Here is a 26,307-nt window from a genome sequence, read left to right as displayed (position 1 = left end):
TAAAAAGTATAAGAAAATTTTCACTCTTTTAAAATTTGATTCAGGTGCCGCACACAAAGTCTATTGATATTTTGCACTTGTCGGAAGAATTTGAATTTCATAACGAATTATTAAAAGCTTATAAAGATCCAAGACCTCCCAAAACGAATAACATACTTTGGTCTAATCTGCTCTCAAAGCGCTTCCGCGACGCGTCAATAAGCTTATTGACGGGTCAGCATATCAAAAAATTTGACAGCTTATGAACTTCTAATTCAAGCGCTCACAAAGTAATTTCAAGTATCGTGTAATTTAAAGTCACTAGAGATTAAATGGATCATTAGTTAACACCTACACGGGTCCACGAATCTATACTTATTGTTGTTTCTATATTGCAAATTTTAATTGAATATCATACTCCATTTTTCTGCATTTTCTAGATTAACAGTATCAATTGATAATCAATTTTTGATTTCCAGATGAAAAAATCGATGGTGTTGATAGCAAGGAAGAAATTTCGATACCAAGAAGCTGAACTTCGAGAATAACTTCACTAAAACCGCCGATACACTGATCCGCTTGTACTCTCACGTACTCCACTTTCCCAAAAGAATCACCATGTTAAATCTTAATGAAAGCCGCGATACTGCACTAAAGACTCGCAAACTGGAATCAATTCATGTGTTTATAATCTTAGCGATAAAGGTGACCCTGTCTATCTATGTATATTCTTCAAAAGCGCACGTGTTATAAGTATCCATTACGCTCCTCGCGTATAGGATCAAAGATGGTAATTTTCTTCGAGTTCCCTGATGTTTAATGATCTTCGAGATTCGTATGCCGTAGAAAAAACTTTCGATTATGCGCAAAAACGAATTATTCTACTGTTACGATGTTTTATGTGGGTCGGATACAATATTTACAGCGAGACTGCAAAATGTATGATTAGCTGAGATGAATGACGTGGTACTTGAACAGACATAATTGGTCATGAGTGCAATTTTAAAATAAAAATAATTAAACATTTTTGAAGTACAAGTCGATAATGTGTATGTACGTTGGTACTGAAAAATCAACTTAGAAAACTTACGCAATTTCCGCTATTGATCTTGTGCAGGTCAAATTTGTGAGCGCGCGTAAATACATTGCGAGTTGCATTCAAGAGTCGACGCGCACAAAGGAGTTATCTCGAGCGAAGAGCAAACATCGAAAGCGTGCCGGAATATTATTCGATGCGAGAACTCAAAAATTTTAGTATCGCGAAGATTTGTCGACGGCGCAGAGTATTGTAACGCATCGTGACTCCGAGCTCCTCTTCTGTAATGAAAATGATTGTACGTCTCGAGATATCTAATTTTCGAGACTTCACGTGCATGGACACACGTTTGATGTGTATGTACAAAACGAAAAGAAGAGGAGGAACGGGGATGGCATTGATAACTATACTTGCTGCCTTGCGTGTGAGCATATGTATTGTGCATTCGATTTCAAAACTATGATTTATATTGCTGTGAGATTAATGAAGTTTCTGCGAGACAAGGTTCGTCATTTACCACTGCACTGCTCCGAAGTCTGCGTATAATTGCCATTTTACATTCCTTTAGGAGCTTTGTTTTTAGCATGTTTATCGAAACATAGAGAGAACACGACACTCGCGTGACAATAATCTTCTGTACTACTGGCAACGATCGCTTCTTAACTGTTTCCTTCTCCTTTACAAGACGTTACTCACACGTGTAGCTATGATTGTAAAATTTTAAAAAATTACACAATTAACTGGTAAAATAAAATTCGAATGCTTCGACAAAATTAGTTTCTTAACATTAAACCAGCTAACACTAAAAGACTGTCTCTATTTTTCAATCAACTACGTTGGTACAGGTACGTTGCATTATGAAACTACAAGAGTATACAAAATTGTTTTAATAATCACTGACAATTTTTTACTAGCGAGTAAGAATAAAAACTATGCGCATGATTACTGACACATTGATGATTTTCAAGCAATATTGCTTTCTTTTTACGATACACCTAAACCCTAAATCAAACACCCCAAGACTCGTTGATTATTACGCACGATTAATCCAATTGATCATTTTGATGCAAGAATACTTTTTTGAAAGTTAGAAAGTCCCTTTGCAGCTTCAGAATTTTATTTAATTTCTCTCTCAATAGGTAACACTACTATTATAGAATTCTACATTCACCGCATGTGCGATTCTACCGATACGCGGTATCTACTTTATCGACAGACTCGATAACATTGAGTTCTATTATTGACATCAAACGCTATAATGCTATACTTTTTAAAGATACGTACAACGAAGATGATGAGATAATCGTATAAGAAGATAATTTCGAGTAGATTACCATTTTTAACGCCTACTGAAAACGTAGAGTTTGTTTTATGTATTAAAAACATTAATTTTTGTATTTATTTAAATGTTAGTGATTTATAATTGTTACTTTATAACTCCATCGCCTTTAAAATACTTCTCCAACTGTCCAACTGAAGTTTGTTTCAAAATTAGTTGAAAAATGTTAAAACAGATATGTAAAATCTTACCGGCTGACTGAAGAGTTCATGATAAATGAAAAATAAAATGTGTACAACATACTCTCGTACGTACCTGAAAAAAACAAACTTTGTATTAGAGTGGCTCATTTGCAAATAGAGTTTTTATTTATGATAATTTACTGAATGATTTAAAAATAGATTATGTTATGGGGTTTTCAGAAAAAATATGTCATACACGTGTGTAAAAAAATGATTTCGCAATCGGTCCTCTCGAGTATTTCATCACACCAAACAAGCTCTTGGATGAACAACATTTCAACGATTAAGATGATTTTTTCAGCACAAAAACATATCAGTGTCCATTATCGAATTAAGTTTTGAGAAACTACTTTGCATGCAATTGACCCCGTAGAACATTCGAAAATCGATACAAGAAAAAAGTCACATTTCGCACTTGAGCTGTATCAGAGTAAAATGGAATTTAATAATACCCGTAGAAAGATCGATTTAAGGGAAAAAAAGAGGAAAATTCTATCAAATAATTTTCCTCTCGCCTTTTTTTCACAAAATAGATAGATGGGCGTAAAAAAGCTATACTATAAACCATTTGCAATCGACGCACATCATCGGGTACGAAGACGGTGATCATCCTGGGATATTTTTTCTTTTTTCTCGCCATGATTCCGTCAGACGCGAGACGAGTCGTGGGCAGCCGAGGCGAAGCTCCGGATGCGAGTGGAAGTAGCAATAAAGGACACTTCGAAGGAGACACGCGCACAGCTCGTATCACACCCCGCGCGCGCGACTCACAGCCGATGAATATCGACGCACGCGTAACTATCGAACAACTAACAACCGACTGCGGGCGCTCCGCAAGTACGACATTATAATCGGTCGGAGAGAAAAAAGAAGGAAAAGGCAATAGCTGAGCATAACCGCGGCGGGGTCAGGCGCTTCTTGCGCTCGGCTTTTTTTGTGACTTTTTTCTTGTTACACGTCGCGAATGTTTGCCGCACAATACGCGTCTCGCTCGCTCGCTCGCTCGTTGGCTCTTTCACTCGTCGTCTGTGTGCGCTTGTAATGGAGGGAATAATTAATGCTAATGCAATGCTAAGATTATGTATATTAAAGCTCATCGTCGACGATGCGAGGGTCAAACGGATATTTCGATCACGCGTGATACGCGGCTTTTCGATTTATTGTCGTGTACACATATACACACAACGTCGCAGCACGCACACGGCACATACATTTATACGTGTATATATTTTTTATCGCTCGCTATAAATAATGTCCTGAACATCGTGGGCTTTTGTGCTATGAAGACGAGTCGATAAGGGTGGAGAGAGGGAGCATTGGAATTTTTAGATGAACTACGGAGTAGTTGAGCGGAATGTCGATGAAGAAATAGTTTTGGGCTGCATAGCGCTCTATACATAAGCTATACACCCTTCTATAACTGCCAAGTGTCACATCCGACCGATGACGCTCCATTATAATAAAAATTAAACCTCGCGACTTTTCGCGTCAACAATTTTCTGCTCAATCTAATTGTTTCCAGCTTTTTTCTAATAAGGTCAAATTATTTTCAAATAAAAGAAAAATGAATCATTTTTCAATTAACATCGTTTTATCTGCTCACGAAACAAGTAAAAAAAAAAACAACTAATTAGCTCAAGTCGATGCCAATTAGTACGCGGGCTGCAACGAATCAGCTCCATCTGATAGGTCGACCGAAAACGTCCGACGATTCCCCTGAAAACAGATGGAGAAGTTTTATTTGCCATTTACACCTTTCGATATGTTGTAGTCTTTCTCGGGGACGATATTACGCCAAGTAGTAGCTGCAGCCTTGAGTCAAGGAAAGCCACCAGCCGCGCGCACCGCATCGCGAGCATTATGTAGCGCACAGCTCGCGCGGCGGTGAAATGTTGTGTTGTCGGTTTAATCAAGTATTCAGGAAAGAAACACATGCGTTCCCATTCCTAAAATCAGCATCTCTCTCTTAGTTCGCTCGCTCCGACTTGCCGACCAGTTCCATCTACGCATTTTTCTATTCGACCTCTCGTCGTCCAAAATATAAAGATATTATCCGCTTAATTATAACTTGATTAAATTTTCATTTACACCCGATCGTATTGTATAGGAGCTATTCCATTACGTTTTCTCTCGAGTTCGCGGCTGGAGAGAAAAAAAGTACCAGCGACGATCTGCAGCTGACGTATACATGAAAATTTCCTTCGCTCGCGCGTCTTTTATTCGATCCCACGCAAAACAGCGGCAGGCTATTATGTCGCTTCTGCGACGATTTTTCCTTTATGTATTATTCTCTAATTGAATTTTTACCGCGACTCCTACTCGCTGCTTATACATTTTTTAAAATATATATCATCGCAAAGGGTGTGCGGCTGATGTATACCACCTAACGATGCTGTCGATAGTAATTGTTCACTTTGTGTGTCATTGTAAGTCGATCGAGTATCCATTAAAAATTTGCGCAGGACATGTATTAATCTTCATCATTTTTATTTTCGATTTTTTTCAATTGATTGTCGAGTTTCCAATTTTTTTTTTTCGAATCAAAAGTATAGGAACTTGGTGATATTTATGTTGCGTGAACAAAATCTCTGCAACGATGCGCTCAAATTTTCTATATTTATTTTTAAGGGCCTGTCAACTCTTGGTATTATTGCATGGCATAAACTAGACTAGATTTTTTGGGGAATATGTATCTAATGAACGTGTCTTGTTATACCGTACAATAGTTAATGCATCGTTTGACATTTATTTTGTTTACTATCGGTAAATCCATTTTTTGAACACGTCTTAAAATACACGCGTCAGACAGGAGAACTTTATTAAGCGAGCATAATCCTAGAAAATTGTCTAGCGCCGTTGTCAGCTTGTGTCGCGTCTAATGCGCAACCCTGCGCTCGCGCGTAATTATCGCGGCCGAAACTTTTGTCTTTTCTCGAGGTGTTTTTTGCACTTTAAAGTTACACACGAGGCTGGTGAGTGATGATGCGAATCGCAAAATGCGCAAAACGCTCGTATCTTGTATACGCTTTTAAAAATAGTATACATTTAAAGTTGATTTTATAAATAGTATATTATAAGTGTGCATTTCCGGAATATCATCTCACACACACATATAAGCTCATATTAAATGTAAAATATTGTTAAATTATTTTGAATCTAGCGCGTTGAATTTTCATGGCATAATTTGTATAATAAAACCATTTCAAAAGCTCGTAATACATTTTTCATTATAGACGGCGGAGACGTTGATACGGTATAATTAAAATACATATAACACAAGAAAATAGCGCAATTTTCTTCTTCTGCAGTGCCGCATATTACTCCGACATTACGATGCTCTAAATTTTTCGAACTCAACGACGATACTTTTTTGTGCGTAAAATTCTTCGTTAACTTCTGGATGTACCTTATGTACTTATTATCAGTGCACGCGAGCAGCCACGCTTGTCCAAGCATTTAATTAATACCGAGCAATGAGCAAGTGCATTTTTACTTCGTACTGTTGAGTCCACGCGCGAGCGTTTATGAGCTTGAACTCGAGCGAGGGGAGGTGTAAGCATTTCCTATAAAACGCGTGAAGATGCGTACATTTTCCTTCGCAAATAAAACACGTACAACATAAGAAAAAATACATTTTTACACTATATTGTAGATTTGAATTCAACAATCAATTTTCATTATTTGGTAAGTAAGTTAATCTGGTGAATTTAAAACGAATTTTCGTTCAAAATCGATCACTTGAAATGTACTGTTAATGTTTTATAATGGCACTAATTTTATTCAATTTATGACTTTTAACAGCATTACTTGCGAAGCAATATTAACAAGTCTAGACAGGTGTTTTAGCAAATGTTTTCCTCCAAAAAATAAGCGCGCTTTTTCAGTAAGACGTAAAAGATCATTGCGTACCGAAAATAAATCTCATTTGATTTTTTTTTGCTGTCACGTGAATCGTGTTATTTTCGCCTCGGACTACCATGGGATGTCGAAAGGAACACAAAAATTGTATAGCAGTGCATCAGGCGCTTCACGTCATTCGAGAAAAAATAATTTTTTTTCTTAATAAAATTTTTCTTAAGAACTTTGATCGTTTTGACGAGCGAATGAACATTTCCTGCCTGAAATTGTCAAGAAAGCCGTGTTATTGTGCTTTTTCGATTGACTTTTATAGTGTTTACTTGATATTGTACGGCAAAAACTGATGCAGACCAAGATCAAAAATATATGCACATATTTTTAGGAAACTTGGCATATTTTTCTAATTGTGATTCGCAGAGACGAGAAAGCTTGTCGTTTGCAGCACGCATGAAATTTAAATTAAATAGTTTGCCCACACACGCACGCAAAATTTTCGCATACGTAATGTATACTGAGAATACAAGGGAAAGAGAGAGAGAGAGAGAGAGAGAGAGAGAAAGTGACAAGACAGGCAAGTTACATTCCTACGCGATGCAATAATAACTCGAGCGAGTCTCGTTTCCGTTTTTTCTCTGCTTTTTGCCTCTCCCTCTCTTCTTCTCCAAGTCTTACCATCCGACTTAATAATATAACTCTTTTAAAGCATACATCAACACTCGTACATAAGCGCAAAGGGTGACGGACGTCGATGAAGTGTGCACGTAGATCGGTCACGTGAATAAAATTACGATTTCGGCCAGCTTCGAATGTTATTGAAGCACCTCTAGACGTGAAAAGTATAAGGAAAAGATGAGAGATATTCTGGTAAAATATGATTGGTCTGAAGCGCAGAGCGAGATATTTCATTTTCCACGTTTGTCACTTTATAGCCACAGTAAAATCCATTATTAAAGCTCATAATAAACCGCCCGAGTTTTTTGTCCTTATTTCGTGTATATGAACTACAAAAGATATTCGTATTATTGTTATCCATAAAAAATCGATCGGGATTTACACATTAAAGTGTGTGGCTCTTGATATAATTTTCATTCTTTTGGCGAGCAGGTGCCTGAGCTAAGTAGGCAATGCAACGACCTTGTTTGATGCGCCGGTATATAGGTAAGAACTCGACTGCATGAATATGAAAAAATGATCGAGTCGCGCAGTTATTATATAGCAGGGAAGCCGAAAAATTGTGACGTAATAATTCAATGCAGCAGCGATCGAGCGCGCGTCGGTATGCCTCATGCAAAATACCTTTTCAATATCGACGTAGCAACGACACGTCGACGCAATAATATCCACTCGAGAATAATTCAAAAACTGTCAATGGATTGATTTTTCGTCGCTAAAAGAACTGCGCGTCGACGCTTTTATATATTGAATTCCTTTTTAGAAATAAAGTCCAACCTAATATGGGTATCGACCTGTATTCTAGGCTGCTTCTCGAGAGGAATAAAATCTTTCCTCGCTCCTTGCCACCGGTCGCTCGATCGTGCGACATTTTTTCCGAAATTGAACATTTGAATTTCGCGCGCGCCAGCAACGGCCAGCAACGACGGGAGATGGCTATGACAGCCTTGGCACCGATGCTTTTTTGTCTGACCAATAACAATTTTTAACGCGACGCAGATATACTCGGTTCCGATTCAACAAGTAAAAATCGCCTTGCAGAATAAATTCGAAAATAAACGCTCGAGTGAGTCACTTCACGAATGAAGACCTTGTAATGGTCAACGGGTCAATAGCTCGTGCGTAGCCACCCACCCTTCTCCAAATGCGTGGGCGAGTTTTAAGCGATTCATAAAACAATCCAAGTGTGGCATTAGACGCCTCGAGAAGGAGATAAGATGAGCGGACCTACAAGAAACCCTAAGCTCAGTCTCTCTTTTTGTGACGTATCAAAAAACTCGGACAAAGTCTTCGTGGCTATTCGCGCTTGCGAGATTCGATTATTCTTGAAAATATGCAACGGACGACATTAAAATTGTCTTAAACCAGCCTCTAAGAAAGTTCGTTAAAAAAAGGATGTAACGAGGCAAGGTCACCTCTGGCGTGTGATGCGCGTTATGTAGCGGAGCAAAAAAGGCGCTGAAAAGCGTGTGTCGGAAAGAGAGTGCGAAAAAAGGAACGAGGTCGTCGTTCTCCCAACGAAAAGTCGTGTTTGCCGATTTTTTCTGTGCTTTTTAGTACATATTTTTAAAAGTAACGGGCAGCAATTTGAGGTGCAAAATTTTTGCGAAGGGACTGTTGCCAAAAAAGCTTAATTAGTTTCAGCGATTTTGTTGATACATAGGAGAGACAATAGATGAGTTTTGTCGTTTTCGGCGGCATCTGCGCTCGAGCGGCGTTTATTTTCGTTATGGCAATTAGCGCCACGATACCATGTATAACATATGCATCCTTGTTGTTTTTAAAATTTATTTTTGAGTAGCTAAGCGCCTCAGAGACGTTTAACAAAAATGTGGTATTATCGCTACGTTTATGCTTGATAGTTTAACAATTCAATGTTTTATCGTCTGAAGGATTTCTCTTTCTCTCTCACTCTCTGTTCATAACAGATTTGGTCAAAGTAAATATTGTGTCTATAAATAAACATTTTTTAGCGCGAAAAAATTGAAAAGGTTTCACGAATGACGTAGGAGTTAAATTAATAAATTTTCTGACATCTTTCTTGTTTGTAAACAAATGAGAGCTCGCGAACCTTCGATATTTTTTAAGATACTTTACAGAAAAAATCCAATATCTTAATAGTCATAAATTTTATAGACTAAGTCATTCGTGCAGCATTAGAAAATTTCACGCGCGCATCTCGCACGTAAGGGAAATCGTATTTTCACTAGTTGCCATTCCAGAGCATCTAACTACGCTGTCTGTTTCGTGAATGTGTGCGAGATGGTGAGAGTAGATTTTCGAGGAATTATATAGAATGATAAGGTAATAAACTTGTGTTGAACAAGAGATTAAACTTTGCCACAATTATTTTCCTTGAAGATAATCGGGTACGTGATGATTGATTTGATCAGTGTTAATTAATTATTTTTCTACAGACTACATGGTAAACACACGATTTAACCACCTCATATTGCAGTTAAATATTCAATTTTTACCTAACACAGTTACATAAAAACAATAGTTCTACCTCTTGGGTGAGTTCACCAACAACACTGTCATTGGAGTCTTCATTTTCTTGAGAAACAACAACTGGAGTTATTGGTGGATCAGGTGATGTTGAATTTCTGTCACTCTCTGAAGTGCCACTTGAAGTACTAGGGACAGCTTTATCATCAATATTTAATAAGTAAGCTTGAATGTCATTTGGAGCAGTGTGCAACCTGTTGTAATGTCCAAGGGCATTCAAGTCTTCGAATACATCCCTCTCATAATTTAATAGAACTGAGTCTAAATTTTTAGGGTGCACGTAAGCTGGTCTGTGGATTATTGTATGCGAATCTGTATGCCAGCCTGAACCATTGTGTAAATTTAATGAGCCAATACCAACAGTTTGGTAATCTAACCCTAAATAGGAATCAGGATCCACTCTTAGAAGCGAGAGCAGCAGAGCAATCTGCAGTAGCTCATCGCTACACAGTTTCTTCAAGTTTATCATTTTGGCAACTGCACTTGATACACAAAATTTGTGTAAAACTATCACTAGTGCATACTAATACTTTATGCACTTGAATGTTCACTATTTCACTAACAAGTAACTATTGTATTAATTACTTTTTTCACAGACACTGACACCAACAAGTGTTCTCAATGTTTTTTGTCACAGTTGCTTCAGTTCCATCTTAAGCATTAATCAGTTGCCATGCATGGCACATGATTTTTTGGTTGTTCTTGGACAAACTTGTTTGAACAGTATCATCTATATTTCTGAGAGTTGCTTCAAATGTAATTTTTTACATTCCCCAAAGAATGTTGTAAAGTATCTGAAAAAAATTTTTTTGTTTAAATTTAAATGGATGAATAATAGAACAATAATAAATAAATAAACAAAATGTGAAAGCTCAAAGATTTTGAAAAATATCATTTCTCAATAAATAAGCATCCATATTTTCCTTGTCAATTTTGGATGATGCTTAAGTTATTTTAGACAGTTTCAGACCAACTTATTTAAACAAAATACATTTGAAACGAAAGAGTGAATTTAAAAAATTAAAATGTATTAAAAAGACAAAAGTGCATTTGATATTTTTCGCGATTGCTTATTCATGAATAAAAGAAAGAGAAGAAAGAAAAAATGCTTATCAAGCAGAGCGTGGCAGTACCTGTAAGGTAAGCTAATCAAGTAAAATAATTTGATTAAACGAATTTCTAGCAGAAATGTAATATGCGCAACGAGAAATTTCGTAAAAAAGTTATTGTCCAACAATGCGAGGAGGAATGCGTTTTTGAATGTCGCATTGGTTAGCGCTAAAAACCGGTATCGGTAGGCGTAAGCACCTGTCAAGCAACGATTTCATTCGCTTGCGTTTGTATACGGACGGTCGCGTTGAAGAGCTCGCTGAATTTTAAACACAATATCACTGCCGATACTCTGCCGATAAGTTTCTTTCCAAATTTCATAATTTATGCAACGTCAATGAAATAAAAATCGAGCACTTACCGCTTGGAAAATGGTCGTTTGAAGTAGCAGAAGTACTTCTGTCGACTTTGGAGTCGTACAGGATAGACCCGTGCAACCGGGCCGTCAGCACGGCTATGCGAAAATCCGCAGTGTCTCTCGCTTTGCTGGATTCGCTAGCTGTGTCTCGCTCTCGCTCTTTCTCTCCGTCTGCTTGGTTTCTCCCCACTCAGTGAAGCGACGTTCACAACAGCGAAGTAAACTCGACTGCGCCTCGAGTTTTGTTTACGTTATGCGAGCGAGCCAATGCAGGAGCAGTGAATCATCCGGTCGGGCAGCGAGTCGTCGCTGCGGTGTGGACAGCGGCTGCACCGCTGCATGTATATGCACTGAATGTATTTGCACGCACATACACGCGTTATTAATGCATGCTCGGCACAGCAGCACGCGTAATAACCTCCAAAGCTCGTCTCGCGAAGACACTTTGAAAATTTAAAGTTCGACGATCCGATCAATTTGTCACTCGGCAAGGCGCATTGTGTCGCTCGGACTTGTGTATTATCGCGTCGATGGGTCGTTCGATATGCGCTCGCAAAAAGTGATATGTCATGCGGCTGACGAAACTCGTGTGCAGTGTGCAATGTATAGCTATAGGCCAGGCGCACTGATTATATACATATAAGGCGCACACCGGTTGATCATTGCCCGTCCGATAAACTTGTACGTATTAGTAGTGCAAACTTTTAAAAGTAAGTCACGTGCGATATAAATGCATATACATCGGTTATGTGTAAACACATGCAATTATGTTTATAAATAAGACGAATAGTATAATAAGTGGAATGGCAAAGTTGGCAATTTGAAAGTTTAAATGGATGACTCGGTTTTTATCGTGCAAATCTTGGTTTATTATTTCGTTATCGTCTGCTATTTACACTGTGGCAATGTGTCGTTCGATACATTGGCCCGTAGCACCAAGGAGAGCTAGCTATATATATTGGCACAGTCGCGCAACGATTTTCTCGAGATAACACAGCAGCGGCAACAACAGCACAACAAATCGTTTGTGCGTATTATTCAAGTGTCTCTGTGTGTCAGTGAAAAATAGAGCGACGATAGGTTATTATCTATTAATGTGTAATAACGTGATAGGCCGCGATGTGCGAGTGGTGTGCGCGACTCCGTCGCGGAACTATACTATCGTCGCTCTGCTGGACGTGGCTCGTCGTTTCTTGACTCACTTTTGCGTATTATATACACACATCGGCAGCAGTCATGTCTCTATATGTGTGCAATGCGTGTGCGGCAGTTGCGCGTATATGTCTATATGTGGAGACGGTATAAGCGAGAAACGGCCGCTCCGAGAGAGGGGAAAGCCTGTACACACAAGCCTGCGTTTCTCCAGTCCCCACCGATACATTATATAGGCAGCGTCGCCGCCGCCACCGCCTGCTTAGCTGCTCCTACTTTAACTGCACACGCGTTGTAATATCAAATTCGATCGGCCGATGTATTTTTGATACGGCGAACGTGCGAAATCGATGCACTTGAATCGCAGCGAAGCTTTTGCTCCGTTATTTACGATCTTTTTCTCACTTTTATTTCATTCTTCTTCTTCTTGTGTCCGAGCCTGTGCGTGTGCGTGCGAGTGTGTGCGTGTGCAGGTACCGCGGCCTGCAAGGTCATTGGCCGTGATAATGTGCACCGAGAAAAAGATCTGCATGCCGCGGATGTGTAATTTTACCGGTACATATAGAGAAATTGTGCGAGATTGCGGATGCCGACAAACATCCTTCCGACTTGCGTACCTCTGTATCTGTGTGTGTGAACGTGCCTCGTAGACGATTCGATGCACTTTTGACTCTGCTCCGGATAGCGTCCTCGAGCTCTTTTTTCCATTCCGATCGATCTTAAAAGTCATTAAAGTCGAATCAGGATCCTCGAGCTGCGCCCAACGCAACCCGACCTTAATCTCTGGTTTTCTATATTAACGCGACCCTTCCAGCCATGTACTCCAATCATCCGAGGAGCGTAAAATTTTGCCTCGGGTATTTTCGACGCGCACCGTCGTCCCCTTGGTGGACCGCTAATCGACTGTGTTTCTCGGATTTTTCACTCGACAAGGCTCGCAGCCGATGAAATTGAAAATTAATCATCTCATCGCGCAACTTTGGCCTTTTTCCTTTTGGCTTTTTTCAGCTTCTATCAACGATGCATCCAGCGTAACGATTATTTATATAGAGCCGATCGTTGCGTAATTTCTTCTTCTATCTGTTCTTCGAGCATGCGATATTAATAGCGATTACTGAGACTTGGCAAAAAAGTAACGATCTCTTTTAATGACGACTTGAAGCGCTTGTTGCAGATAATAACTCTCATAAATATAGGCAGCAGCAATTTTCAGTCTAAACGGCGGAAAATTTCAATAACATTGCTAAAACGCCGCAACTTTAACAAACTTGATAGGCTAAAGCTCGGAACGAGATAAAACTTGTGCTTCGTGCAAGTATTTTATTCGATTTTCAAGCGATATTGCGCGATAGTGATACTTTAAATCGCCAACTGCGATGATATTCATCGTAGCTTTATTTCTACTTTACCAACCCGTAGCAAAGCAGAATATTTTCATTAAAAATTAGCATTTTTCATTTTTTGGCGTTATTTCAGCTTTACCAGCTGCTTTCGAGTGCATCTCCACTCGAGTGCAAAACAACACGTCGAACTGGTTGACAAATTTTTGTAAAAGCGAATTTCGAAACATTGTGAAATATTGACTCAGACGCAGTTTTTTTGTTTATAAAAAAATATAAACTGCGCATTATGTATATATCTTCTATAATGAGAGATAGCGCAATAAATTAACGATTTATTATCGGTCGAGTCAATGTTTGAGAATTCGCGATAAAGTCTGCGAGCTGCTGGTTATTTAATTCCACTGGAATATATTTGAACATCTTTTGAGTCGTAAATATTATTTGCATATCGGAACGAAAGGTGCCTTGCAACGTATCAAGTCCATCCGAGATTCGAACGTAAAAATTAAAAATCCGACTGCAGCTAGTAAATGCGTGCCATGTGCGCAGAGATATCTAGCTCGTCTAAATTCTTCACCTTCCCGAATAAATGAAGTCAACTTGAATAGGTTTCTTTTTTTTAATTTCCTTGAAGAATATACACGCACGTTCTTAGATAAGATAAAAACTGATAAATGTCTATATATATAATAATTAGATTTCAAGAAAACAAAAGTTTAAGAAATTGTGCGAAGCATATAATTTTTTGTAATTTGGTCTTGTTAATCAAGCTTATTAATTTTTTTATGTCCGCACGTGTAGCAGACGCAACTCTTCAGTCGCGTTCTGGACTGGATTAATCAGATTTCATGCCAATCGAGAGGAAAGGGAAGCTATAATGTTATACTGACGTCAGGATCCTTACGGCTCTTGGCGAGGAGTGTTTTGCAAACGTTGCACAAGACAAATATTACAAATACGGGGAAACGCGTGCAGAAAAATATATGAAATTTAGTCAGATAGTCATATTCACCGGTATTTTAATGACGGTGCATTGTCAAACTATGTGTTTGAGTTGGTGGAAAAATTGTCTGATGTCATCACCAATTGGTTTTTGCACTGAGCGGTCACTACTTTTTTGACACAATATACACGCGCGCGAATACATATATTATTATGATGTATAATTCAATTGACCTTGCCCAGCGGCTGTTATAGCCAAAAACCGAGAGAAGAGATCCGAAATTTTTAATGCTATATAGGAATACATCAAACCACAGACGCAATCCATTTCAGTCTCTAATAGCCTTGAGAATTTGTTCTGCGTCATTGTTCATAAACAAACTGGTTTGACATTCCTGCAGGGGAACCATTTTTACGCTCGCGATCCGCGAAAACTACTCTCTTCGATGTATTTTCGAAATTTTATTGGCATTGCTCGTTTTATGAATTAGAAGAAGACGCAGTGACTATGACTTGCTTTTCTATATGGCACCCTTTACCGATGCACACAGTCTTCGTACGAAGATAATAATACACAAGATTATAGTTATCTTCGAGTTGAAGCATTTGTTTCAATAAAGACGGAATATCGAATAAAAGGCATTTCACAGAATAAAAAATGCTTCGATGCTACTAACAAAGAAATGTGCCTATGAATCAATTTTTATTTCGCACAAATAGTCTCGAAGAAAAAGTTGTCTTTTCGTGCTGCTCAATTGCCTTGAAAGTAAGTTATCCTCTACTTTTCTTCATTTCGTCTACGTTAATACTTGACTTTTCTGCTTAATTAAAAATACTTTGTACCGAAATTACGTAACAGTGTAAACACTAATAAACAAATCGGTCGTTTTTTTCTCTCGCACAATTAAGTTGTCAAATAGAGGTGGGACAAGAGGATGACATTTCAGTTGTTGCTGACGTTGAGCGAGAAAATAAGTTTTTAATGAAAGCTACCTGCATGGGGTTTTCCGGCATTGAGCTTTCTCGTTTGGCGAAGTAAAATTAAATGAAAAAAATTGCATCACTTTGTCATTGATTCTTTTTCGAATATTAAGCGGAATATCGAGAAGAAAAAAAGACGATACTCGACATTAACATCTTTTATCGACTCCGACATTATTCAGAGAGATATAAATTTATAAATGCGGATAGATGGAACTAGTTTTAAAATAAAATATCAAAATTGTAATTGATTGCCGAGGGTTTTTTTGCTCTCTTGAAATAACCGTATTTATTTTCGTGCGAAGAATGAAAAAGACACTCTCTCAGTAAAAAATAGGCTTTTGAGAATGTTTTCTGATGTAAAAATTCGCGTCATGTGACTGCACTAATTATCGATCGTAAATTACTTGTACCACGCACACCATGCTCAAGAGAGCGTTGGGTAATTGTGCAGAGATTCGCTGAAAATAATGTCGGATGAAAAGTCCACGGTGCCGTACATATATATATATATACTAGGGGGGCTGCGCCCCCCTGCTCGCTCCGCTCGCCAACCCCCCCGTTAGGGTGATATACATTTTATTTTTTAATGAGAAAAAGGGTTTGTCTTTAATAATTTTATAGTTTAAGGATTTCTGCTCTTAATATTTTTAGTCCACATTTACCACAAAAATGGACATTTAACCCAAAATCTACAAAAAAAAAAATTTTTTAAAAGCCATATTTAGATGTTGGTAAAAAACCTCTGAAAATATCGCAAAATATTCGTTAAAATAAAATCAACGACCCTATATCCGACGTATTTTTCGACAAGAAATCCAATGGTGACCTTGAATTTGACCTTAGACGTAACTTGAAGCCTCAGCGACCCAAAAATCGATTATTCAAATGGATACCCCAATTTTTTATTGCAAATTTGAAAAGAGTGGAAAATTTTACTTTGAATCATGTATTTTGTTATTTTTTTCAAGGTCATTTCAAGGGCGTTACAGACGCCAATAAAACCCTCATTTAACCTTAAATTAATTTCGAGTAAGGGCTTTTTTTCTAATTGTACCGCCTCTAAAATGACCTTAAAAAAAATGATAAAATACATATTTTCACGTAAAATTTTCCGCTTTTTTCAATGGTGACCTTGAATTTGACCTTGAACATAACCTATACGCTACGGTGAACAAAAATTGATTATTCGCACGGTGACCCCCATTTTTTATAACAGATTTAACCCGTTAACGTCGAGACGGACAGAATTTTTTTCTCTATTGTAGTCTGCAATTAAATCATCTTATCGGAGCAAGGAAAATTTTTGAGTACTCATTTTTTATGTAAAATTTAATGTACTTTTTGAATATGGGTTTATAATTAACCTCTGATCAATATTAAAAAAGTTTCTAAGTGGGCTCAAATCAAAGATAATTACTTTTTATTTTGTGATCTATGATAAAAATATGTTATTTTACAAAAGTAGAAGTAGAAGAATCCTCAAAACATGAAAGTCCAACTTTGAGCCCCTGCAGATCTATGAGGGTTGGACCTAGAGAGTTGTGGTGTTCAGGATTTTCATTTTTCATTGTGATCTTAAAGAGTAAATGGTTATTTTCAACCTCATTTTTTGGGCCTGCAACACCTGTTGTGCCCATTTGTATATTGTTTCCACACCACTCCTTCCATTCCTTCCTTTTTTAAATTATATGACACTTACAACGTAAATTATACTGATGAGTTCTGATTTTCACATTTTCATATAGCGTGTTGTTATGGGAATTACAGGATAGTAAAAAAATATTTAGAAAATAATATAGATCCATCTTTAATAATAAACGAAACTTTTAATACTCCTCTTCGCATACCATCGAAAGTCCGAAACAAGCGTATACTTATTCTTCTACTAGAAAATAGAGCTGAGATACACTTGTATAATAAAAATGGAATAATACATTTCTCATAATTTATGAATTTTACGACCCTTTTGCTCTTTTGAATGTTTTTTTTTTTTTTTTTGATACTACTATTCATCATCAACAAAATTTCAACGTACATACAACCGACTTATATCAAAATACAGTATTAAATTTAGTATTACAACCTGCATAAAACAACACTACAAAAGTTGTAAATTTATTATAAGGAAAAGGTCGTTGATTCAGATAATTAATTCTGTCATTATACAGGGTGCGACAAAAGTATGGAAACCCCTGGAAATATCTCAGAATATTAGTTAAAAAAAAATCAAAGACCACATATCCGACTTTTTTTCGACGAGGAATCCGATGGTGACCTTGAATTTGTCCTTGGACGTAACTTTGAAGCCTCAGCAACCCAAAAATCGATTTTTCAAATGGATACCCCTATTTTTTATTGTAGATTTGAAAAGAGCTGAAAATTATACGTTGAAACTTGTATTTTGTTTTTTTTTCAAGGTCATTTTAACCCATTAACGACCAAAATGCTCGATTTTTTTGTTGGTTTTCGGAGCGATTTTTTTTGTAGTTTGAGGCCTCCAAAAAGTTTCGTATGAACCTATTTCGATGTAAAATTTAATATCTTTCCAGAAACTGAGCTCAAAATTTCGATTCTTTGCGTAATAAAAAATTTATTGCTACTTATACGGAAAAAAACGTAAAGTTTTTTNCTGTCTATCCGCGATACTTGTGCGACCGCGTCCGCTGTACGAATTCAACCCTATTGTACCTTGACGAAGCTTCTGGCCTGCGCACCAGACTTGCGAGACGGTGAGCTTAGTCGACGAGCGAGACCACACCAGCGACGAACAGACGGTAATAAATTGTATTCTCTTGCGAGCGTGCGGCCTTATAGTAGATTCGCGAATTTGTGTAACCAATTATCATCTTTTACAATAAACCGTCACTATCTATTATTTTCACATTAAATAAAGTAGAGTCATTTCTGTTGCCCAATTCACTTTGTTCGCATAACATCCAAAACTACTTGGCGAGCTGTCACTCGCCAAGCCCACATACACACCAGGGTCACAGTCGAGACACGTGTACCTCGTCGAATAAGCGACGAGGGTAAGGTGTACTGAGGAGCCGCCTCAGAGCTAGCCGGAGGAAGAAATCGAGGCGGATTCCCCGTTACAGAATATGATTTTTGAGTACAAATTTGAGTTCCTCATCAAATTTTACACATAAAAATATGATTAAATCATTTTTTCAAAATCACCCCAGAAAAGTAGAATTAAATTTAAAATTTGAATATCCAACTTTGAGCCCCTATAAATCCATGAGGGATGGAGCTAGAGGGCTAAGATTTTTCGGATTTTCATTTTCCAATGTAATCTTTAAGAGTACTTAGTTAGTTGAAATTAGATTTTTTGAGCTATCAACTCTTTTATGATATGACCCATATACATAAGACAAAACTATCACATTACCAACATCTAAATATGGCCTTTTAAAAATATTTTTTTTGGTAGATTTCGGGTTAAGTGTCCATTTTTGTGGTGAATAGGGACTAAAAATATTAAGAGCAGAAATCCTTAAACTATAAAATTATTAAAGACAAACCCTTTTCCTCATTAAAAAATAAAATGTATATCACCCTAACGGGGGGGTTGGCGAGCGGAGCGAGCAGGGGGGCGCAGCCCCCCTAGTATGTATATATATCGCTACACAGCTCGGCGGCGTAGCAGCCGAGAGAGAGATTATGTAAAAATAACCATCTTCTCTCTAAGCACTTCTTTTCAGCGGCTCGTTACGAGCCTTCCTCGTATCTAACGGTAATTCATCGATATACACAATAGTTGCAGTTACGGCATTATATACCGTACTTACTCGCACACACACACATACACACACATACACACACACACTGTGCACACTTGCAAACATTATGTAACTTTTGTGTGTATCGATGCTCTATAAGCTTTTCAGCTGCTGCAGCTGCTCCGATGCGAAAATTTGCGAAAAACTTTCTAAAATATATTATTCGGACGAGCTCAGCCGACTTGGCGCGAAAAATTCGCGCGTGCAATGATATAGCAAACAAGGATGATCCATCATCCAGACCCGGGAAACGCATAATAAATATAAAAATTCGGTAAAAAAATTTTCTCTCTCGATATAGCACTGGTAATCGGCGATCGCGCTACGAAGCGATTCCGGGTATTATAAAAATGTTTCCTATCGCTATATCAATTAGCGATATATTCATAGCTCGGGCAGTTTTTCATAAACGCCGACGTTCTCTAAGCTGTGTGTGTCCATTGCGTCGACTCTGCTTAGGTGTACGAACATTTTATGGCCTATACTCATTTAGCTTACAAAACACTCTGCTGTTCGCGAGTCAAGAGAGCTCGTAAAGCTCAGTGCAGCAGAAGAGATCGGCACAAAAAATTGCCTATTTTTCTCTGTCTCTCTCAAGAGAGAGAGAAAGAGAGAGAGAGATAAAAATTTGTTACCGCGCGCGCGGATCCCGATAGAAACTGCTACGTATGGTTTTTGCACTGTACTCGCAGAGCTCGGAATCGGTAAGTATATAGCGTACGTCGCACGTATAATTGTCGCGCGATCGAAAGTAACGATTTCATTAGCATGAAATAATATTGAGTCGAGTGGTCGAGGCGCCACGGGCTTCAATAAACATGTTTTTTTTTTACAATGTTTTTGCTTCAGGGATCACTCGACATCAACTCGACGTATAGGTAGGGACCAAAATTTCACGCTCATATTGCCCGGCGCGCGGATACAAAAGTGCCTGCGTGCGAATATCGCGCGCGTATTATTTACGCATACACAGCATCCGAATGATATTCGTGCGCTCTCTCGCGGTCTGGTGTGTCGTCGAAGGTCAAATGTTTATGCCTCCTTCAAGGATATAAATCCGCTGCAAACCTGTAAAACGAGTATTCCTCTCGCTTCTGGGCTGCTGCTGATGCTGATGCTCTTTCGTGTCGACCGACGAAAAATGCATTGTATAAAACTAAAAATTTGACTCCGAGACGCGTATATGCGTATACGCACACAAATGCAGCAAAAAGCGCCTCGAGAAATATAATACGTCGCGGGCAGCGCGTAAGCAAAAATGTTGTCTTCTGCGTGCATAAACGTGTGTTTGTTGATCCTACTATTCGGTGCTTTTAAGCGTATGTGTGTGCGGCAAACACCTCTATTGTTCGCGCGCGATTTTTTTTCCTCCTTCTTCTTTTTGCCTATATATACTCGCGCGAATCGCGTAATCTCTCGGGAATTATCTTAAACTTTTGAACATGTCAATGTCGTAACGCACGCGTCTGTATACAGCAGCGATTTTTGCGCGAAAAACAAGGAGTCGGTGCGAGCGGATCCTTATCGCGCCCGCCGAGGTGCGAGCGAGCAATTAATATAAACTGGCGAAAAATTAATTGAAATAGTCGCGAAACTACTACCGTATTCGAAATAGAATTGTGTATTAAAAAGAAGAAAAAAAGGAAGGAATTCGATTGTGCACGCGGTGCTGCAGCGCGCAATAATCTACGTGTTTACGTTCGTGTGTCCGTAACGCGCGCGTATACACAAAAAAAAGATGAAAAAAATCAACATTTATGTATATATAAAGCGCGCGGCAATCATAAATCACATTTCGCGTTACATGTGCACGGTACGGTACGAAATAGTTTTTCCTTGGAAATTCGTTATCCTTCGCGCGGCGCATTATTATTTCCTCAATTTGGCGATTTATTTTTGCTAGAGAGAGAGAGAAAGAGAGAGGATAAATCGATGGAAATCGCAGAAATTAATTACGATCTCGCGCAACCATACGTATATACTTTCATCGCTCGACAAATTCACTTGGATGTTCGTATAGATATATATAAATGTTTAATTGATGAAAATAACGCGAGCCGTGGTAAGTACGTATATATACGCGAGCGTCTCTCGTTGCTGCTGTTACAACACGTCGTAATTATGAAGAAACGAGCGAGAGCGAGAGAAGAGAGACACAAAAATGCACCGCCACACTCATGCAGCTCATACAACTGGACTATTATAAAATAGAGAGATTTTCTATGCGCGCGGCCAAACTGCGGCAAATAGGCTGCTGCTGCTCGCAAGCTCTCGTGGCTAGTTGAAGCGAGCGGGGCATTGAATAACGCGCGCGCGAGACGTCAGAAATTCCTGTTAAATTGCGCAGCAGCGGCGATAATATCGAAAATCTGCGCGCGAGCTCTACACACGCGGAGTGTGTCTGTCTGCTGCAAGCGTTTACACTCGGACCCATATATAACAACTGCTATGTGTGCGAGTCTAACAATATGTATGAAAAATGTCGGTGTGTGTGTTTGTGCTCTGCTGCAGTTCGTCGTTCGTAGCTCCGAGGAATTTATCAAGAAGGCTGAAAAGGAAAGTGACGCAGAAATTCACATACATATAAAAGGAGCCCGCGGACGCGCTCTCCGAAATCTCGACTCCGCAGCTGCAGCACACATGCTCACCTGTGCTGCTGCTGCTGCTGCTTGTATCTTATAATATATTATGCCGCGAAAGATTCTAGAAGCTGTGACGACGACGACGACGACAGGTTTTTTATAATTTCATGCATGCCCCCACGGGCAACAACTCGAAGCTGTCGCAACTCTTCTCTGCATATGTTTGCGTGTATGTGTTTATTCCCGAATTTTAGGTATACGGAAAAACAAATAAATAAATGAATAAAATAAAAACACAAAAACAACAGAATATCCCACAGCACACCGAGGCTATTTGGGCAATTTATAAATGCGATGGTATAAATATCGGTAATGGACTCATCGCGGTCAACAGCATGTGGAAAAAAGTCACGTACGTTTCTCGCGTGTGCAGCGGCGCAGTCGAGAGAAAGACGCGTCGTCGCAGCCGCAACTAAGACATTTTTCCCGACTATCTCCGCACGTGTGGGCATCGCACGTTTCGCAATTGTGTCGTTGTTGTTGTTATTTTTCCCGCCCAGTTATACCAAGGATGCAATATGTATGAATACAACGCAATTATACATCTTACAATAAATTAAATCTGCATCGGTCGCTTCGAAATCGGCCGAGCGAGCTCCGAATCGATCTTTCGAACTTATACATATGGATCGGCGGCGATCGAGCTGGCAGGTGAAGCTGTACACTGGTACGTAATTGATCGTTAGAAAGTCATTAGGCCGATTTAGATCGATCTGCGCGTACATAGATCAACGTGCGTGATTATTATTAAAAGGCTATATGCTATATAGCTGCCGCTTGAACTTTTATGTAACGAGAGAGCCCGATCGAAACTTCGGAATCCGATCTCTAATGGCAGAATAAAAACAAGCCGCGAAATTGATGTATATGATGAAAATACCCGCGAACCATGAGATTAAAATACGACACACATACACACATGCGCGCGAGCAGGCAGTTTGGCAGTAAAATCCGGCGGCAATAATTTCCAACTTATTTGAGTGCTGTATATGAGCGAATTAAGAAGCCCTTGGAAGTCAAACAAAAAATGATATATACGCACGCGGACACGGATCGTATGTGTGTGCCTCATGCAACCAACGCATAGTGTGTGCAACATTTTATTATACATACACACACACATATCGGCAAATAAACGGACACGCACGAGCGGACGGTAATACACATACACACGAGTATATTATATATCGAGAAAAAGGAAAACCCGTTCTCCCACTGATTCGCGTTCCTCACAGATATACATATATACACACGAGCTCCGAGCGAGTATTCGTGTGTGCACATACATAGGTATATTAAGGAGATACAACTTTTCTCTCTTTCTCTCTCTCTCTCTCTCCCTCGAAAACACGCGCATTCCTTATAGCTGTGAGCGTGCTCCGATCGACCTGTTCATGACGGCATATACACACACATGTACGTATACGTATATCATGGGAACTTTCAGATCGGGAATGAAAAAAGGCCGAAAAATAACAACAACAACAACAACAACAACAACAACGAAAGAAAGAAAGAAATAAAAAAAAGGGCTAGCAAGCCCGAGTTTATATAGCGAAATTAGAGGGAAGCCATTGAGTACACTATACGTTTATAATTGATACGAGGAAAGAAAGGAGCAGCGCAGCGATGCACGTTGAAAGAGCAGCAACTCCGGCGAAGAAGAGGGCGGATACGCGATGATGCGCCGTATATAGCCTCAGCGCAAGCAAGTGAAACTACCGATGCGTATTACCTTATACACCGCATTATTATAACAGCGGAGTTGCTACGTACGTACTATAATACAGGCACAAGCACACACCTGTCAAAATCAGTTTTTTAAATCCCCGGCCGGATGGAATAAAGTCAAGGACGTAATTAGCTCCGTGTATATACCAGCGTGCGTTTAAGGCTTTTATTATATACAGCCTCGACTGCTTGGAAATTTCGGTTCACTTATGTGTCGTGAAATGTACGTATAAATGTGTGTAAGTGTATGTGAGCATTATACGTGTGTACCTACTATACGCGGTGAGGTCGACGCACGTGCGTTGCGAAAGACACTTATATCCGCTACTACAGTTTGTACACCGCAGCCAGGCATAGGCAGGCAGGCTCGCAGCAAAACTAGGCTGACGAAATTTATTCTAGCGATCTCTTTGACTCGAAAAGGAGCAGGTCTCCGAAATTCGGATCCTCTCCCTCGCCGCGTGGATCGTATAGCTGAATTCACGAGTAAATCGCCAGTCGTGTCATTTGGTCACGAACGCAAACCAGTTTGAAATTCGCCGCATTATATAGGCTCGAAAATCTAGTTCTTAAACGTTGGCTCATGCCTAGTTTTGGATATGACACCGCAGGCGAGCTGGGACCACGCGGGGTCAAAATCGGTATTACGTATCCTTGGCTACTGCATATATCGTTATTATCAAAGCCGCACAAATGCGGAAGTGCGAGTTTAATTTTTCGTCCTGCAGCGACGAGATCGTTATTATTACTTGTGTGTACTCGGCAGCGACTCTCGCTGTGCACTGCAGCAGTTCGGGGAATTCGATATTATAAGAAAATAATGCAAGCTGTATACATGTATAATAGAGCTCTGCAGCAGCCACGATCGCCACTGCACCAGAGAGAGAGAGAGAAGACGCCATTGAGAGACTGCAATGCGCCTCCAAACTCAACTTTTCCACGGGATTTTGTATACTAGAAATTGTTGCTCTCTCGTCTCATATAAAAACATGTATAATACATGTAGAAAGCAGACTCGCACACGCACACCCATACACACACTCGACTCGTATGCGAGGAGCTCGCCTGGCCTGGAGAGTGACTGTACACTTGTGAATGTAGATAATACATAAACATGGCGGATCGCGCGCACGGCGCATACCTGGTGTATATACAGGCGCTCGCGGAGCTACACACAAATATACTACTACCACGGCACACTATATATATATATATATGTAGTATGTATATAGTGGACAAATCGCGCTGTCTGTATACATATATGCGAGTGTTCGCGTGAATGTGTGTGTGTGTGAGTGTGTGGCTGGTCTGCATCGCGATGCCGATGCTCTTACTCACCGATTTCTGCGCTCGCGGCTCCCTCGTATTCGTTCGCTGCCGTGTCCTATGTATTTACACACATATACAACACTTGCACACACGCCACTATACAGATATTATGTTATATACGTAGGCTGCCGAGCCTTTTAAAGCGTCGTTATAAAATATACCAGTACGAGTTCGTCAACTTGAAAAATCAACGCGAAACGTTGAGTTATCGTATCGATCGGCAGCAGTACGACACGCTCGCCTCATCCGTATCGCGCGAGAAAACAGCAGAGGTTGGCTTGTTGTTGTTGCTGCTGCTGCACTACGTCGAGTCGCTCGCGCACTGCAGCGGTCACTGTATCCTGCGACACCCGCACTATCGACTCGGAATTTCTCTCTCTCTTTTTCTCTCTTCGACTCCCTTTAATTTTGTTTCATTAACGAACATCCACGAGGCACTCGTGCATCGTCGTCGTGGTCGTCGTCTCGCGCGACCAACTGCTGCTGTATACAACACAATGCAACATCGGCATCGTTATACTTTTGATAGACACAAGTCGCGATCGCGCGCGCGCGCGTGCAGCCACACACAGGCGAATGCAGCACTACACACATACAACGCCAGAGCAGAGAGAAAGAGCCTCGCTTTATAACTGGACACCGCGGTAGTTGGCAATAGTATAGGTAGGGAGCGAGCGCGTAGTGTAACTGCCAGGCTATCCCGACGCGGCGGTGTCTATCCTATGGCTCGCGCGACTGCGAAAAACGGCAGAAACTATAGGCAGCAGCAGCACATAGGTACAGAGGTATATAGGAGTTGGCGCAGGCAGGTATATTATAGGTATATAGGAGTTTGAGCCACCGACACAGCGCGCCACCGTGCAGCAGCAGAGGGCCCCCTTTCGCAGCAGCGGAGGCTCGCTATAACGCGCCAGGTGCGTGTATACAGTACGTCATACCTATGCACGGCTTGTACCTGGCAAACACACACACACACATACTCACAAGCATGAGCCAGAGAAAGGAGATATCAACCAGAGGAGGAGGAGGAGGACTTTGGCGAACTGGAGGTGGCACAGACACACCGAGCGAGCCAAGGGAAAAACGTTCGTTGCCTCCGTGCAGTCGACTGTGTATTAGCTACGTACGTTTCTCATGCAGTCGGGGCCTTATGCGCCTATCGCCACCACCACCACCGCCGACGTTTAATGCGCCAGATCCGTTTTGAGCTCTGTGTGCACGGTACGCAGACACGCTGCACTTTTAGCAGCTTTTTTTTTCCTTCTTTTCTCTTTTCCTTCCTTTCTTATTTTTTTCTTTTCGAGCGCCCATAGGCTATTGTCTCGTTGCCAAGCGCAGCTGTAAGCTATACGTATCGACT

The 26,307-nt window shown here is 39.9% G+C and overlaps 1 protein-coding gene across 7 annotated transcripts in view; it reads right to left on the bottom strand.

The window, feature by feature from the left end:
- Positions 1–12,192, bottom strand: part of LOC106660583 (nuclear factor erythroid 2-related factor 1) — a 50,315-nt gene extending 38,123 nt beyond the window's left edge. The window contains exons 1-2 of one of the 7 annotated variants that reach the window (XM_014383625.2): positions 11,046–12,192; positions 9,576–10,368 (exon numbers count right to left, since the gene is read on the bottom strand). In XM_014383625.2, coding sequence (XP_014239111.1) covers positions 9,576–10,043 — 468 coding nt within the window. In that variant the 5' untranslated portion in view covers positions 10,044–10,368; positions 11,046–12,192. Of the gene's footprint in view, positions 1–1,069; positions 1,282–2,545; positions 2,610–3,101; positions 3,192–9,575; positions 10,369–11,045 lie in introns of those variants that run through there. The other 6 variants (XM_014383627.2, XM_023460358.1, XM_023460361.1 and 3 more) reach the window with 6 other exon arrangements.
- Positions 12,193–26,307: the final 14,115 nt, after the last annotated feature.

The sequence above is a fragment of the Trichogramma pretiosum genome, unplaced genomic scaffold, assembly GCF_000599845.2.
Source record: "Trichogramma pretiosum strain Unisexual culture from Peru unplaced genomic scaffold, Tpre_2.0 scaffold59, whole genome shotgun sequence".
NCBI classification, from domain to species: Eukaryota; Metazoa; Arthropoda; class Insecta; order Hymenoptera; family Trichogrammatidae; genus Trichogramma; species Trichogramma pretiosum.
The sequence above is the reverse complement of the archived record's forward strand: the minus strand, read 5'-3'. Positions and strand labels throughout refer to the sequence as shown.